Genomic DNA, 15,293 nt, shown 5'->3' with positions numbered 1-15,293 from the left:
GCTGTGACTGCCGCCTTGTGTTGTGAGACACAAAGGGAAACGTTCAGTGAGGTCACAGCTGGGTTTAATGATAAGTTCACAGCACCCCTTGAACAGTGCTTTATAATATATATATATATATATATATATATATATATATATATATATATATATATATATATATATATATATATATATATATATATATATATATATATATATATATATATATATATATATATATGTATATATATATATATATATAACCAATTTTTGCAGTATTTGGAAAGTGGCAGTTTTGCATAATATTTGGAATAATTACATATGTACGATAATTTTACCAGAAGTACAATAATTTCAACCTGTGTAGTACGATAATATGGCCAAAACAATCTGGCAACGCTGGGGCCCGAAACTGCCACTCCGCATTCAAACACGAGACGCAGAGCGGGAAAGCGGGAAGGAGGACAAATTTGAACGTTTTAGCCACAAATCATGTCCGGGGAGGAGGTGGACAAGGCGGTGGACTTCCTGGTGAAAAGTGAGCGTATAGTGGAGCATTTGTGTATGAAATAAAGGAGATCAGAGACGTGGGAAGTGAGAATTGAGGGTGTTTACATGGTGGGTCCAAGGTAGTGGTGGTGGTGGTTGTTTATGTGGACGAGAGCTGGTGTGAATGAGGGCTTCCTGCTAAAAAGTCGGTGTATGGTGGAGCTTTTGTGTATAATGTAAGGGAAGTTAGGCGTGTAGGGTTGAACAATAAGGGTGTTAGGATGTCAGTAGACCAAAGGAAACTTTGTGTTCAAATTAATGGAATAACGTTTTTTTTTTTTTTTTGCATTTTTCTTCGTAATGACTTGTTTTATCCTATTCTCCTTTATATGTAAGTAACTTCAGCATTCAATTTACACGTATGGTTACTTTGGTGGGCATGGTAACGCCCTGCTACACTGAAAAAATGCTCCAAGAAGTGTTGTGATGCCTTACCAGCACCCTCTCTCTTACTCACTCCCCCACCAAGATGTCAACACCCGCCCCAAGGACCTCCCAAGCTCTGAAGTCAAGGAAGCCGTCGTGAAGTTGGAGGAGGCAGCGCTGGGGGGCCTGTCATCCTCCACCATCCTCACTCTGGCACAGAAAATTGTTTTTGCCAAAGGTTATGGTGAGTGTTATTTTTTTTTTTGAGTTATAGTGTGTCTGTTACCTGTGTCTTACCTGATTGAGCTTCCATTTGTTTAGTTTGTTAATTGTTTTGTTATCTGCCTTCGTTGTTTTGTGTGTCTAATGTCTTTTTATCTAAGGACGTGTGGTGTCAGTAATAATTTGTCGCCATTCATTCTATCAGCCGTTCACCATCACCACCAGAATATCAGCAACACCTCACCTCACGTCCTTCCTTCACTTTATCTTCGTCACACATCACCACCTGCATCACGTAGCCTTCCTTCACTTCACCTACACCACACATCTTTCCTTAACTCCACCCGTCTTCCATTCTACCAGACATCCTCCACCACAACCACCAGAATATCAATAACACCTCACCACACGTTCCCCGTCACTCCCCCAGACACTGTTATACGCCGGCGCCTCCTGTACTGTCTCATTCCGGAGGGACAGGACTTTCCCTTGCAGGTGGTTCCTCTGGCGGTGTCCTCAGCAGCTATTAAGGTGAGGATGATGCCTCCTCCCCCCTGCAATTATTGAGACTACTACAGAATCCTTCATAAACTTGATTGACTCTTCCTCTACCACCTCTCTCTCTCTCTCTCTGCAGAATGTGAATGTGACATGGCAGTATGCAGTGCTGTCCTGGCTGGAGGGAATGCTGGAGTTTGGCATCGTTCATTCATCGGAGCCTCTCATTCACATCTGCTACACAACCATCTTTAACCTCACATCCTCACTTACCCTGGTGTGTGGCCCCCTTGTGTGTGTGTGTGTGTGTGTGTGTGTGTGTGTGTGGAGAAATTATATTAGTAGTTGATGTATGTGGTTTGGTATTTGTTGTGTATCTCTGAAGTGTCAAGTGATACTACAGTTCTTCTACTACTACTACTACTACTATTACAACTAGTTACTACATTCCTACTACTACTACAGTTACTACATTCCTACTACTACCACTACTACTACTATTACCTTTCTAATTCCTACCACCTTCACTGCCCCACCACCACTACTAACCTAACCTGACCTAACCTAACCTAACCTAACCTAACCTCCTACTACTACTACTACTACTATCACCTTATCACATTTTCTACTATCACCATATCACCACTCATTTCTAACCTAAAACACTTCTGTCTGCCCCTCCATTACTTTCCAAAGGCTCTAGCTGATGTTGCATGAGTCTTTGAATGTGTTTTTATGGTTCTAGTGACAGATTTACAAGATTTCTACATTACTAACAGGAGAAACACTCTTGAGAACCTGGCAAATGATCTCTGTGGCCTTGAAAAATTGTCTTGATGAGAAAGCAGTGTTTCAGAATACAGTTCATAATTATACCAACTCTCCACTACACTACCACCACCACCACTAACCTTGCTATCCTCCGCAGAGTTCCGTGGCAAGTCGCATCCTCTACCACATCACAGTAAGGCAGGATGTCACTCCTAATCGTGTGCAGGTCCTGATGAGGTTACGACTGAAGCCTGGTTTTGACGCCTCTGCCTCCTTTGTGCTGAGGTGTGTGTGTGTGTGTGTGTGTGTGTGTGTGTGTGTGTGTGTGTGTGTGTGTGTGTGTGTTTACCTAGTTGTGGTATACAGAAGGGAAGTAATGTCATAGTATCCTGTCTCTATATCTATCCAGTTTGGTCTTAAAAGCATGGACAGTTTCAGCATTCATGTCGTCTCTCTCTCTCTCTCTCTCTCTCTCTCTCTCTCTCTCTCTCTCTCTCTCTCTCTCTCTCTCTCTCTCTCTCTCTCTCTCTCTCTCTCTCTCTCTCTCTCTCTCTCTCTCTCTCTCCATTTACCCCTATTTATTCAAGAAACTAAGCCCATTCCAGTCTATTCCAGTCATCTACCCCTATTCCCTTAAGAAATGCCTATTCCAGTCTATTCCAGTTCCTCATCTCAGAATCCAATGCATCTACCCTTCCGTGCCAGGCTGTACCACCTCTTCCGGCCAGACTTCGTGGCAGGACAGCTGGCGGACAGAACAGTGGTGACGCGTCTCCCCCAGGCACTGAAGACAAAGCTCCTGCAGGCGAGGCTGAGGCTGCAGGGTGCGGCGGGGGATCTGGAGGACCTGGAGGGCAAGGACAGAGTTTGGCGTGATGGTGCCAAGGTGGAGAAGGTGTGTGTGTGTGCGTGTGTGGGGGTAACTGGAAAAGATGTGGGTGTATTGTGTATTTGTGTGTATATTTGAGGCTGAGTGAAATGCTGGATGTGTGTGTGTGTGTGTGTGTGTGTGTTTGTATACCCATCCCTGCATCCCTGACTTGTCTCTCACTCACAGATGAACATATATCAGCGTAACACAGCAGTGCCGCAGCCACAGTTCAACATCTACACTCTTACCGTGGAGGAGAAGAAGAGCAGGCCGGTCTATGTGACGCAGTACCAGAGGTGAGGAGAGAGAGAGAGAGAGAGAGAGAGAGAGAGAGAGAGAGAGAGGAACCAGTGATGAAGGGAGGAGGTTTGGGAAAGGAAGATGGGGAGAGAGAGAGAGATGAAGAGAGGAGGGAAAGAGGTTGAGGGAAAAAAATGTGAGAGATGAAGATGAAGGGAAGAGATTAAGAAAATAAATGTTGGAAGAAGAGGATAAAGAGAGGAAGGAGAGAAGTAATCAAAGAAAAGCTAGAGAAAAGAAAAGGAAGGAAGGAGTGATTGAAAGGAGAAAAGAAAATAGTGATAAAAAAGGTTGAGGAAAGAAAGAAAAGGAGAGGAGCCATGTTGTATCCCCCTCCTCGTTCCTTCCCTCCCTCAATTAGCAAGCATGCTTCATCTTACCCCTATATATCAAATCACATGTCTAACCCTGTGTATATCCATGTGTGTGTGTGTGCGTGTGTCCGTCCATCCTAACCGTACGTGTGTCCCTCAGGTTTGCAGAGATGGTGCGAGGCATGGATGAATGGGAAAGGTGGGTGTGGCCTACCAACCCCGCCGCACACCTGGCATGCCCTGTGGTGGTGCCTCTCTTCCGGCCACACCAGGTAGAGGTGCAGGTCGGCCTCACTAACTGGCTTGAGGTGGCTCTCAGGACAGGTGAGTTCGTTACTGCTCTGGTGTTTAGTAGTAGTAGTAGTAGTAGTAGTACAGTAAAATCCCTCTTATCCGGCATCAATGGGACCGTCAACATGCCGGATACTTGAATATTGCCAGATACTTGAATAGAAGTGAAATTATGTCCACAATCATCACCCTACACTCACGCATCTTACCATAACAAAGATCAGCTGATCTGATCAGCTGCTTAAGTGTAAGCACAACACGCTTCCTCTTTTCTACAACTTTAGGCATGATGAAGGCGTCAGGCGATAAACAGTGCACACGTGGGACTGAGTCACTGAGTAAACACAGTGCAGTGGGCCGCGGGTGGTGCGAAGCAGTGCGCTCTGGTGGCGAGGGGACAAAGTATGCCTCACGCAGGAATTTTAATCGATTTTGTGAGTACGCATTGATTTTTTATTGATTTTGAGGCTTGGGGAAAAATGTGCCGAATACTCGAATGCTGGATGAGAGGGATTTTACTGTAGTTGTTGTTGTTGTTGTTGTTTGTTATTTATTTTTTATAGCTGTAGGTTTGGTGTGTCTATTATAGATGTATAGTATATTAGATAAGACATCAGGTTAAACTAGGTTAGGATAAGATTACAGTAGATTAGATTCTGTTAGGTTAGGTTATGTTAGACAAGAGTAAGTTAAGTATGAGTGTGTTTAGGTTAGATTACATGAAATTATATTAGCTTCGATTGCTTAAAGTTGGTTTTGGTATTGAGTAAACAGTGTACATCAGGTCTGGTTAGATGTAGAGTATCAGAAGTCAATAATGTGATATGTGCTGAGTCAGGATACATAAGGTTAGGTTAGGTTAGGTGATATTAAGTGAGTAATGGTGTGTGTGTGTGTGTGTGTGTGTGTGTGTGTGCAGAATTGGTGGAGGTCATCAGCGCACCCAGCAAGGAGAGGCAGGATAAGCTACTGAGCACCGCCCACGAGTTGTGCTTCAGCCATGCTGCCTCTCTGCCCGTCATCAAGCAAACTTCCTGCTGGAGCTCATACCTCGCTGGAACCACCACGACAACTTAGAGAAGGTGAGTCCACTGCAACGCCTCCCTGACCCCCAGCACCCTGACAAACTCCTAACACATCCTGACACCCCTTTACACACCCTGACACCCTTTCACACCCTTCAAACATTCCTTGACACCTTCCAAGCACACTCTGACACCCTGATAAACTCCAAACACACCCTGATACTCTCGTAACAGCCCATGACACCTCTCCTACCACACCCTAACACCCCTCCACACCCTCCATACAACCTCACAAAACACCACCCAACATCCCCTTAACACACCCCGCAACACTCCTGCAGGTGGTGAGACTGCTGGAGTACGTTTCCTACACCTCGGCAGCCAGCCTGTGCTATGGGGTGCTGCCTGTGGTGAGCCAGCTGATGATAGGCCAGCCCCTCATCATCTGGTGCCGCATGGTGGAATCTGTCACTGCCATGGCCTGTCACTGGCTCATCACTGCTCACCAGGAGAAAGCCAACGTCACACCAGGTCTGTGGATGGAGTGGTATGCATGACAGAGTGTTCTCAGTGACAGGGAATGGAGTTAGCTAGGTGATCCACTCTCTAACCTCACCCCACAATGCACCACAGATGGGCACGATTGGCCGCAGCAGCAGGAGTACAGCAGCGCTCTCTTAGGCACCTGGTTCCTCACACAGAAACTTGAGAGAATGTTCCTGCTTGGCGTTCTTGATTTTCAGTCCCATCCACTTGCCGTCCACACACATCCCTGGACTAACTATTCACAGGTGAGGCTGGGTGGTGATGTGGTTGGTGTGTGGTGGTGGAAAGTACGAGTTTTTTTGTTTATGTGGAGTGGTTGGTGAGAGGATGTGGAAGAGGAGAGTTGAAAGAAGGGAGAGGAGTGAAGAAGAGGAGGAGAGAAGTGGGGAATGATTGGTGAGAGAATCAGGAAGAGAAGGAGAGGAATGAAGAGTGAAGGATGAGAGAAAGGAAGAAATTTGAAGATGAACAGAGAGAGAGAGAGAGAGAGAGAGAGAGAGAGAGAGAGAGAGAGAGAGAGAGAGAGAGAGAGAGAGAGAGAGAGAGAGAGAGAGAGAGAGAGAGAGAGAGAGAGAGAGAGAGAGAGAGAGAGAGAGAGAGAGAGAGAGAGAGAGAGAGAGAGAGAGAGAGAGAGAGAGAGAGAGAGAGAGAGAGAGAGAGAGAGAGAGAGAGAGAGAGAGAGAGAGAGAGAGAGAGAGAGAGAGAGAGAGAGAGAGAGAGAGAGAGAGAGAGAGAGAGAGAGAGAGAGAGAGAGAGAGAGAGAGAGAGAGAGAGAGAGAGAGAGAGAGAGAGAGAGAGAGAGAGAGAGAGAGAGAGAGAGAGAGAGAGAGAGAGAGAGAGAGAGAGAGAGAGAGAGAGAGAGAGAGAGAGAGAGAGAGAGAGAGAGAGAGAGAGAGAGAGAGAGAGAGAGAGAGAGAGAGAGAGAGAGAGAGAGAGAGAGAGAGAGAGAGAGAGAGAGGGAGTATGTGTAGATAGAGAGAGAGAGAGAGAGAGAGAGAGAGAGAGAGAGAGAGAGAGAGAGAGAGAGAGAGAGAGAGAGAGAGAGAGAGAGAGAGAGAGAGAGAGAGAGAGAGAGAGAGAGAGAGAGAGAGAGAGAGAGAGAGAGAGAGAGAGAGAGAGAGAGAGAGAGAGAGAGAGAGAGAGAGAGAGAGAGAGAGAGAGAGAGAGAGAGAGAGAGAGAGAGAGAGAGAGAGAGAGAGAGAGAGAGAGAGAGAGAGAGAGAGAGAGAGAGAGAGAGAGAGAGAGAGAGAGAGAGAGAGAGAGAGAGAGAGAGAGAGAGAGAGAGAGAGAGAGAGAGAGAGAGAGAGAGAGAGAGAGAGAGAGAGAGAGAGAGAGAGAGAGAGAGAGAGAGAGAGAGAGAGAGAGAGAGAGAGAGAGAGAGAGAGAGAGAGAGAGAGAGAGAGAGAGAGAGAGAGAGAGAGAGAGAGAGAGAGAGAGAGAGAGAGAGAGAGAGAGAGAGAGAGAGAGAGAGAGAGAGAGAGAGAGAGAGAGAGAGAGAGAGAGAGAGAGAGAGAGAGAGAGAGAGAGAGAGAGAGAGAGAGAGAGAGAGAGAGAGAGAGAGAGAGAGAGAGAGAGAGAGAGAGAGAGAGAGAGAGAGAGAGAGAGAGAGAGAGAGAGAGAGAGAGAGAGAGAGAGAGAGAGAGAGAGAGAGAGAGAGAGAGAGAGAGAGAGAGAGAGAGAGAGAGAGAGAGAGAGAGAGAGAGGATCTATGCATATATACCTGGATTAACATGTATTATTTTTTTTATTTCACCAATCTTTCCTGTGGGCAGCTTGACATGTATAGTGAGGAGCTGGACTTGCCTCTAGTCTTCTGCCCTCCCCCAATCCTGACATTGAACATCATAACCAACGCCGACCTTGCCTTGACTCACCGCCTTGGTCACATCCTTGCTAGGTGGGTTGGCAGGCACTCTCTCTCTCTCTCTCTCTCTCTCTCTCTCTCTCTCTCTCTCTCTCTCTCTCTCTCTCTCTCTCTCTCTCTCTCTCTCTCTCTCTCTCTCTCTCTCTCTCTCTCTCTCTCTCTCTCTCTCTCTCTCTCTCTCTTTTTCTTTTTCTTTTTCTTTTCTTTTTCTTTCTCCTGGCACCACTTTTTCAATTGTTCCTCTCATTTCTTTGCTCTGTTCTTAACTCATCATGAAATACACACACTTTTTTCCCTGACAATATATTTACAATAATTTCTTTACATTTATTGCTCACGTATATTATTTTTTATCCATTTAGGATGAAGAATCGTCTGGAGACCCTGAAGAGGATGATGGAGGAGGGGTGTGAGGAGCCCATCCTGCTGGACAGCCTCAATGGCATGCATGAAGTGAACGAGTGTGTCCTCATCTTCCTCACTGGGGTTCTGGAGGGCACGGTGAGATGCGAGGGGTAGGGAGGGAGAGAAGGGTGTGTGTGTGTGTGTGTAGGTGAGGGAGAGAGAAAGAAGACAGGAGTTTGTGTATGTGAGGAAGAATGCAATAGGGAGGAAGGGAGAAAAGTCGAGTGTGTGTGTGTGCGTGTGTGTGAGGTAGAGAAGAAAGTGTATGTAAATGTGAGAGGGAGAGGAGGGAGTATGTGTAGATGAAAGGAGAGAGAGAGAGAGAGAGAGAGAGAGACAAACAGACAGACAAAGAACAGATAAGACAAACAGAGGCAGAGAGAGAGAAGGTGACAGAGACAAACAGACAGAAAGAGATAAGAGGAGGAAAAAGCAAGAATAAGAAAAAAGAAAGATAGAGACAAAGAAGAAGAAAAGACACAGACAGACAGATAGACATAGAAAAAAAAGATAGAGAGAGAGAGAGAGACAGACAGAAACCACATGACATTTAAACACAACCTCCTTCCTTCCCTCCCACCTTCCCCAGGCTCTCTCGGAAAGCTGGAAGAGGAGACTGGACAGCTTCTACCCTTTTGAGCTGCTGGAGGACGTGAAAGCCGGGAAACATGCTGCCAAGTTTGCCACAGTCACCCACGCCCTGCCCTACCTTCCCTTCTTCGGCAGGGCACTGACGGAAATTGGCAGGGAGTGGACACAGACTGAGGTGAGATTGGTGGTGGTGGTGGTAATTGTGATACTGGTGCTAGGGATGGTGATTAGCAATGGTTGTTGTGCTGTTAGAGTTGTTGTTATTGATGGTGGTGATGGTGAAAATATATTGGTGTTGTTTTTAATCCTCTTTCCTTTTTCTTGTGTTCTTTTCATCGTCAGTTATCTCTTATCTCTTCCTTTGCATTTTATTTTTTATTCTCCCTCTCTCTCTTTCCTTATGTTAATCTTTGTTTCGCTATTTCATTGTTTTTATCACTTCTCTTTCCCCTTCCCTTCTCTTTCATAACAGTCTCCTCCTTATCATCTTCATTCTTCACATCTTCGCTTCCTTCATCTTATACTCTTCTCATCTTTATTTTCATTACTTCATTAACTTCATCATTTATTTCTGTTTTTCCCTTCATTTACTACACTGCTTTCCATCCTTTCCTTAAATGTCCAACCATCCTTCATATCATCTCCATGTTGGCATTTTAACTACTTCTCATTTCCTTTTATTTATTTCCTCTCATTATTTTATCCATCTTGAACCCGAATCTTTCTCCAATCCTTCCTTATACTAGTTCACCTCACAGTTAGATTAAGGACTATATTCTGAAACACTGAGCTGCACCTCCGCTAGTTTCCAAAGGCTCTAGTTGAAGTTACACAGGTTTTTATGGTTCAAAAGGCTCTAGTTGAAGTTACATGGGTTTTTAAGGGTGTTTTTTATGGTTCAAAAGGCTCTAGTTGAAGTTCCATAGGTTTTTAAGGCTGTATTTATGATTCTAGTGACAGATTAGCAAGATTTCAACATTATTAACAGGAGAAACACCCTTGAGAAGTTAGCTAATCATCTCTGTGGCCTTTGAAAATAGTCACTGAAGTTACACAGATTTTTAAGAGTGTTTTTATGGTTATAGTGACAGATTAACAGGAAAAAACACTCTTGACAACCTGGCCTTGAAAAACAGTCATGATGTGAGAGAGGCGGAGAAAGAGAGCAAAGCATTTCAGAATATACACCCCTAATTAGCCATTCACCCTTAACATACTAAATCACCCCCCATGTCCTTCCTTCCATCTGCACACACTGGCAGTTTAAGGAGGTGAGAGCTGCTGTGCTTGCGGATCTCAGTGCCGCAGGGTTGACTGGCATTGAAGTGTGCAATAAGGCGTTTTTGAAAGAAGTGAAGGAGAAGGAGGAAGCAGAAGGGACACGAAAAGAGGAGAGTGTTGCCTGAGTGACGAAGACGAGAGGAAGACGTTTTAAAGAAGATTTTAGTTAGGAAGGATAAAAGAAGAGAGAAGAATGGTGATTAGAAGATGAAGAAGACAGAGAAGAAGGAATAAGATGGAAGAGAGAATGATTGATAAAGAAGACAGAGAAGAAACAAGATAAAGGAATAGAGGGAGAAGAGAATGATGATTGATGCTGAGGAGAAACAAAGTGAAGGAAGCAGAGAAGAAAGAGAAGTAGGATAAAAGGATGAAGAATAATGGTTAGGTGGTAAAGTTTAGTATCTTATTTTATTCTTTGAGGAATTTTTGTGCTTTTATTTTTGAACTTCTGTCAGATGTTGATAGAAAGTTAGATTTTTATTGATTTTATTTTTTAAGCATCTACATTCTTTTAAGTTCATTTCATTGTAGATTTTTCTTTCAGTAGATTAATTCTAATTTTTTTTTACTTTCTTTTAAAATTTTATAGTCAACTTGTTCATATTAATACCATGTCATACATTTTATTTATTTTAAGCTTCTAGAGGGAAAAAAATTGTTGATAAGAGAAGTTTATATGTTTGTGCCTTAAAGGTGAAGATATTTTTATTACATAAGGAAATAGTTTACTTAAGTGCCAACAACAGTGTGTCTTGGCAGTCAATAATATTTTTGTACTATCCATGTTTGCTTCCCCTTCAACTCCTTAAGATAGAGTAGTTGTTGTTGTTGTTGTTGTTGTTGGTAGTGGTGGTGGTAGGTTATTGACACCTCTTAGTCTTGTCACAGCTCTTGTTTCTCTCCACACAGCCTTGTATAGCAAATGACAATGTTTATTCAGTGTCTTGTCGTGCTCAACACTGGCTCACATCTAGCACCCTTCACTCCATCCATCCATACCAGTCATAGTCTTCCTCTTACCTAATCTCTCCACACAGCCTTGTATAATTAATGACAATATTGATTCATAACACTCATTACTACCACACTCCACCCACATTCCTCCCATCTATCATCCTTCACTTCATTCACAATCTCTCCTGAACCTAACCTAACAGCTTTGTATAACCAATCCAACACTACTGCACTCCACACACACACACACACACACACACACACACACACACACACACACACACACACACACACACACACACACACACACACACACACACACACACACACACACACACACACACACACACACACACCCTTCACTCCCTCCACCCACTCCATTCTCAGTCTTCTTAACCTAAACTCATCCAATCCAGCTATCTTCTCCAACCACTCCTCATCTCTCTACACACCCAGACCATCTCAACACTCCCTGGTGGTGGTGGTGGTGGTGGTTAGCCCAGAGTACTGTTGAGATACTGGACAAAGAGTAGCATTATCTTCTGCCGGTCTTCTACAGGATGCATCTTGCTGTAGGTGATGAATTGTCTCCGTGCTCTGGCCAGTTCAGCAAGGGTTACCTGTTGACACACGCCATTATCACTGTTATCGTCATTATTATCATCTAACATCCTTATCTTATGTGTCTTGTTGTGGAAGTGTCATTATCATTACTATCATCATTATCATCATCTAACATCCTCATTTTATCCTGTAAGGCTTGCTGTGGAAGTGTCATTATCATTACTATCATCATTATCATCATCTAACATCCTCATTTTATCCTGTAAGGCTTGCTGTGGAAGTGTCATTATCATCACTATTATTTAACATTCTTATTTTATGCTGTGGCTGTGTGTGGCCAGCTGTGCTATGCCCAGTGGCTCACCTTACGGCCTAGACACACTGCCTCGTCCACCCCTGGCACTCTGATGGCCTCCCCCGCTGTGGCCGTCTTCTGGGCCGTCATCACACTGCTTGTCACTTCCTGGAAGAGAGAGAGAGAGTGAGTGGTTTTCCTTAATGAAGTAATATGTGAATTTTTCATGTATTTGCATTGTGAAAGTTAAGGAAATAGGTGGAGTTTTATATAGAAATGTATATGTGTGTGTGTGTGTGTTTACCTGTGTTGACTTGTCCAGCTCATAGAGGAAGTTGGTGGATGAGAGTGGCTGTGTCTGCGTGGACTGGTTCGGGGGCGGAGGTTTGGTGAGAAACAGTGCTGCATAGATGTCCTCAAAGGGCGGCGCATCACCAGGCAGCACGGTGAACATTGGGGAGTCCCACCTGCACCACACACACCACATGTTAGCTCTTACCTCACTGCCACACACCACACATTACCTGTCACCTCTGCCACACACACACACACACTCCACATTAGCTGTCACCTCTGCTACACCTCACTGCCACACACCACACATCATCTCTACATCTTGTCTACTTCTTTCACTACAGGTAATATCATTTGGCACTTAGCAGCTTAAACTCTGCACCAGTTAAAGGCTTTCACTGGCTTGTATGTGCTCTCTCTCTCTCTCTCTCTCTCTCTCTCTCTCTCTCTCTCTCTCTCTCTCTCTCTCTCTCTTGACTCTTATTTCATGTTTATATTCCTGTTAATTCCTCTTTTTCCTTCTTTTCTCTATATGTCTGTTTTCTCATCACTATATGTAGACCTATTAGTGGCAATTTCCTTATTATTCAAATATTTCTTTTCTAAACTCCTCTCCATCCCACCTGTACCCCCCAACTTCTTCCCACACACACACACACACACAGCCATTACCTGTTAGTGCTGTTAGGAGCCTCATAGCGAGCCACCAGGCCATCAAACACTTCCCTCAGGTACTGCTCCCCCTCAGGCCGCTCAAGGTTCCAGCTCCATGCCTCCTCTATCGGGGTGGGACACTGCACCAGGCACTGTGTCGTCTTGTATTGCTTGCTGCCACAGTATAGCTCATACCTAGGGCAACACACATGCTCATATTAGGTTGTCAACTCATAGGGAGTACTCTGTGTCACTATACCACTCCCTCTCCTCACCGGAAGCCCTTGATGTAGTTCGCGGCATCAAGGATCACCACGTCGTCCTTGTTGAGTGTCCGTAGCACCTCGGCCTTCAGCCTCCCCCGCACCTCCTTCTCCCGCTGAGAGTCGCTAAACACACCATTCTTGTCCTGATGATAAATAATAATAATCTATCCATCTTATACACCAGGCCAGCAATCCTATACAGTGGCCTGATAGTAATAGTAATAATGGTTAATTCCGAAATATTTGTGTTTTCATCCAAGGTTGGGTAAGATTAGGTTAGGTTTATATAGTTATGTATCTTCACCCAGAGGCGTAACTTGAAAACTAGTCATTTGGAAGAGAAAAGGGGAAAATCAATGACTTCACTACAGGTCACCACAAAAAGGCTTCAGAAAATCGTTGGTTGGTTGAAACTGAAGATGAGCCACCTCTCTCCTACTTTCTGATTTGTGTAGGTCGGATTTTTTTACTCACAAAAACAAAGTCGAAATTGTTAGCTTACGGTATCAGTAATTCCCATAACAATAACAATAATTAGTCTTCATATTAAGATATTAAGTTTTCAGTCATTCCTATAATAATAACAATATAAAGAATTTTCCTACATAAATGAACAAATTATTCTTATATATAAACTTCACTCGCCTCTCACCTCTCCCAGCGCCTCATTTTCACTCACGACAATCACTTTCTTGCCCTTCTCACTCTCCAGGTAGTCTTTGATCTGCCCCGCCCTCGTAGTCTTGCCGCTGCTGGGAAAGCCAGACAGCATTAGAAGAGGCATGGTGGTGGTGGTGGTGGTGGTCTTGTTGTTGTTGTGGTGGTGGTGGTGGTCTTGTTGTTGTTGTGGTGGTGGTGGTGGTCATCCTTCTCTTTCTCTCTCTATTACGGGTTTACTATTGATTGATTTATTTTTTTCGTGATTGATTGTTTATTTCTGTTCTTTTTTGTTATTTTGCTCATATTTTGTATATATTTTTTTATCTTTTTGAGTTTTTGTATTTTTCTTTTCCTATTTTTTATTTTTTGGGGCTATTTTTTTATTTTCTTTCCTTTTCCTTTTCTTTTTTTATTTTGGTATTTTGTTTCTTTTCCTTATCTTTTTATATTTTTTCTATATATTTCTATTTCTTTTTCCTTTTAATTTTGAATACCCATTTCCTTTTTTTGGGGGGAGGAATTTTTTTCGTTTTGCTTTCTTTTATATATATTTTTTCCTATTTTTCTTTATTTTCCATTTTCATTTTATCCTTTTTTATTTTCTTTTTCCTTCTTTTCTTTCCCTGTCTTCATTTTCCCTTTTTTATGTCAAGGAGGTCAGAATTTTCAACCCTTTTCCCCCCACAAACAATTTAAATCCAATATACTCATAACTTTTACAGAAATTAGGTATCCATTCGTATAATATCTCCCCTGATATTCATTAAGTTTGCAATTTGAATATGTAGCGAAGATAATTTTGAGAAACAAGCCGCTAAAGATTTATATGAATACTCCCACTTAGCAGTCATCAATAACCTGCACTGCAACTATCATCTCTATCAATTAATGGAGGTCCAGGGTGGAGTAAGACTGGGTTAGGCTAGCGTCTGTAAGGGCGTCCAGGGATTGTTATGGCACTCCGTTCAGAATCCTACCCCCTAACAATTTAGATACAATTTCGTTATAACATGCAGAAGTCTCCCAGCACCATAGTTACGGGAGACACAGGGGTGGCAGTGCGGCTCAGGCGGGGCTGTAGCCTGTAGGTATTAGTACATGAAGGACGTTACTGCTGCCACGTGACGTAGGTTAAGTTCTGCACCGGGGGCCCGCGCACTGCACCCCGCGTCATGGAGGGTCCACTCTGCCACATCCAGATCACAGCTACTTTGAATCTCTCTCTCTCTCTCTCTCTCTCTCTCTCTCTCTCTCTCTCTCTCTCTCTCTCTCTCTCTCTCTCTCTCTCTCTCTCTCTCTCTCTCTCTCTCTCTCTACTGGTATTTATGTGGTGCTATTTTGAATCATCATATTTTTTTTTTGCTTTTTCTTCTTTTTCTCATGAGGGCGGCACGTGACGGAATGCAGCTGGGCGGCTCTTGTGCTCAGTTCCAGTAAAGTTTGTTACTGTCATTGCGAGGCCCAGTCAGTGTTCCGCTTCGTATCTGCTGCCCGCCTCTCGCTCCATGCTTGTTGCGCTCCTTTTTCCTCTAGTAATGTTCTTTTTGTAGCTTTTTATATATTCTTTTATTAATTTATTTACTTATTTATTTATTAAGGGAGAGGGAAGGAGGGAATGGGGCAACATATATATATATATTTTTTTTAAGAGAGAGAGAGAGAGAGACGCATCAGTCAAAAATTCATCTTCATTCCCTCGTAACATAAAAAAAAATAAATAAAATAAA

At 43.6% G+C, this 15,293-nt stretch overlaps 3 protein-coding genes across 6 annotated transcripts; 2 read left to right on the top strand and 1 right to left on the bottom strand.

The window, feature by feature from the left end:
• The first annotated feature begins 362 nt into the window (after nt 1-362).
• On the top strand, nt 363-5,720 carry LOC135092817 (uncharacterized). 4 transcript variants are annotated; one of them, XM_063991563.1, is made up of 10 exons: nt 363-520; nt 1,001-1,141; nt 1,550-1,650; nt 1,757-1,894; nt 2,546-2,673; nt 3,094-3,283; nt 3,446-3,555; nt 4,034-4,197; nt 5,084-5,246; nt 5,531-5,720. In XM_063991563.1, exons 1-9 carry the CDS (start codon nt 475-477, stop codon nt 5,239-5,241), a joined length of 1,176 nt encoding a protein of 391 aa, XP_063847633.1. In that variant the 5' UTR covers nt 363-474; the 3' UTR covers nt 5,242-5,246; nt 5,531-5,720. The 4 variants fall into 4 exon arrangements, with proteins under 4 accessions (XP_063847633.1, XP_063847635.1, XP_063847634.1 ...); XM_063991565.1 differs by lacking the exon at nt 5,531-5,720 and adding an exon at nt 4,449-4,598 and having other exon boundaries at nt 5,084-5,226; XM_063991564.1 differs by having other exon boundaries at nt 404-520; nt 951-1,141; nt 5,531-5,714.
• A 1,758-nt stretch (nt 5,721-7,478) lies between these two features.
• LOC135092819 (uncharacterized) lies at nt 7,479-10,658 on the top strand. The gene is made up of 4 exons (XM_063991568.1): nt 7,479-7,632; nt 7,962-8,100; nt 8,594-8,770; nt 9,858-10,658. The coding sequence occupies exons 1-4, from the start codon at nt 7,514-7,516 to the stop codon at nt 9,999-10,001; spliced, it is 579 nt and encodes a 192-aa protein (XP_063847638.1). The 5' UTR covers nt 7,479-7,513; the 3' UTR covers nt 10,002-10,658.
• A 98-nt stretch (nt 10,659-10,756) lies between these two features.
• Nucleotides 10,757-13,952, bottom strand: LOC135092818 (protein KTI12 homolog). Its single transcript, XM_063991567.1, has 6 exons — nt 13,559-13,952; nt 12,916-13,049; nt 12,659-12,835; nt 11,997-12,159; nt 11,762-11,860; nt 10,757-11,453 (listed from the first exon to the last, which is right to left on the bottom strand). The coding sequence occupies exons 1-6, from the start codon at nt 13,688-13,690 to the stop codon at nt 11,328-11,330; spliced, it is 831 nt and encodes a 276-aa protein (XP_063847637.1). The 5' UTR covers nt 13,691-13,952; the 3' UTR covers nt 10,757-11,327.
• Between the last annotated feature and the right edge of the window lie 1,341 nt (nt 13,953-15,293).

The sequence above is a fragment of the Scylla paramamosain genome, chromosome 41 (genome assembly GCF_035594125.1).
Source record: "Scylla paramamosain isolate STU-SP2022 chromosome 41, ASM3559412v1, whole genome shotgun sequence".
In the NCBI taxonomy this organism is placed as follows: Eukaryota; Metazoa; Arthropoda; class Malacostraca; order Decapoda; family Portunidae; genus Scylla; species Scylla paramamosain.
Note: the sequence above shows the minus strand (reverse complement) of the source record. Positions and strands in the feature narration are given on the sequence as shown.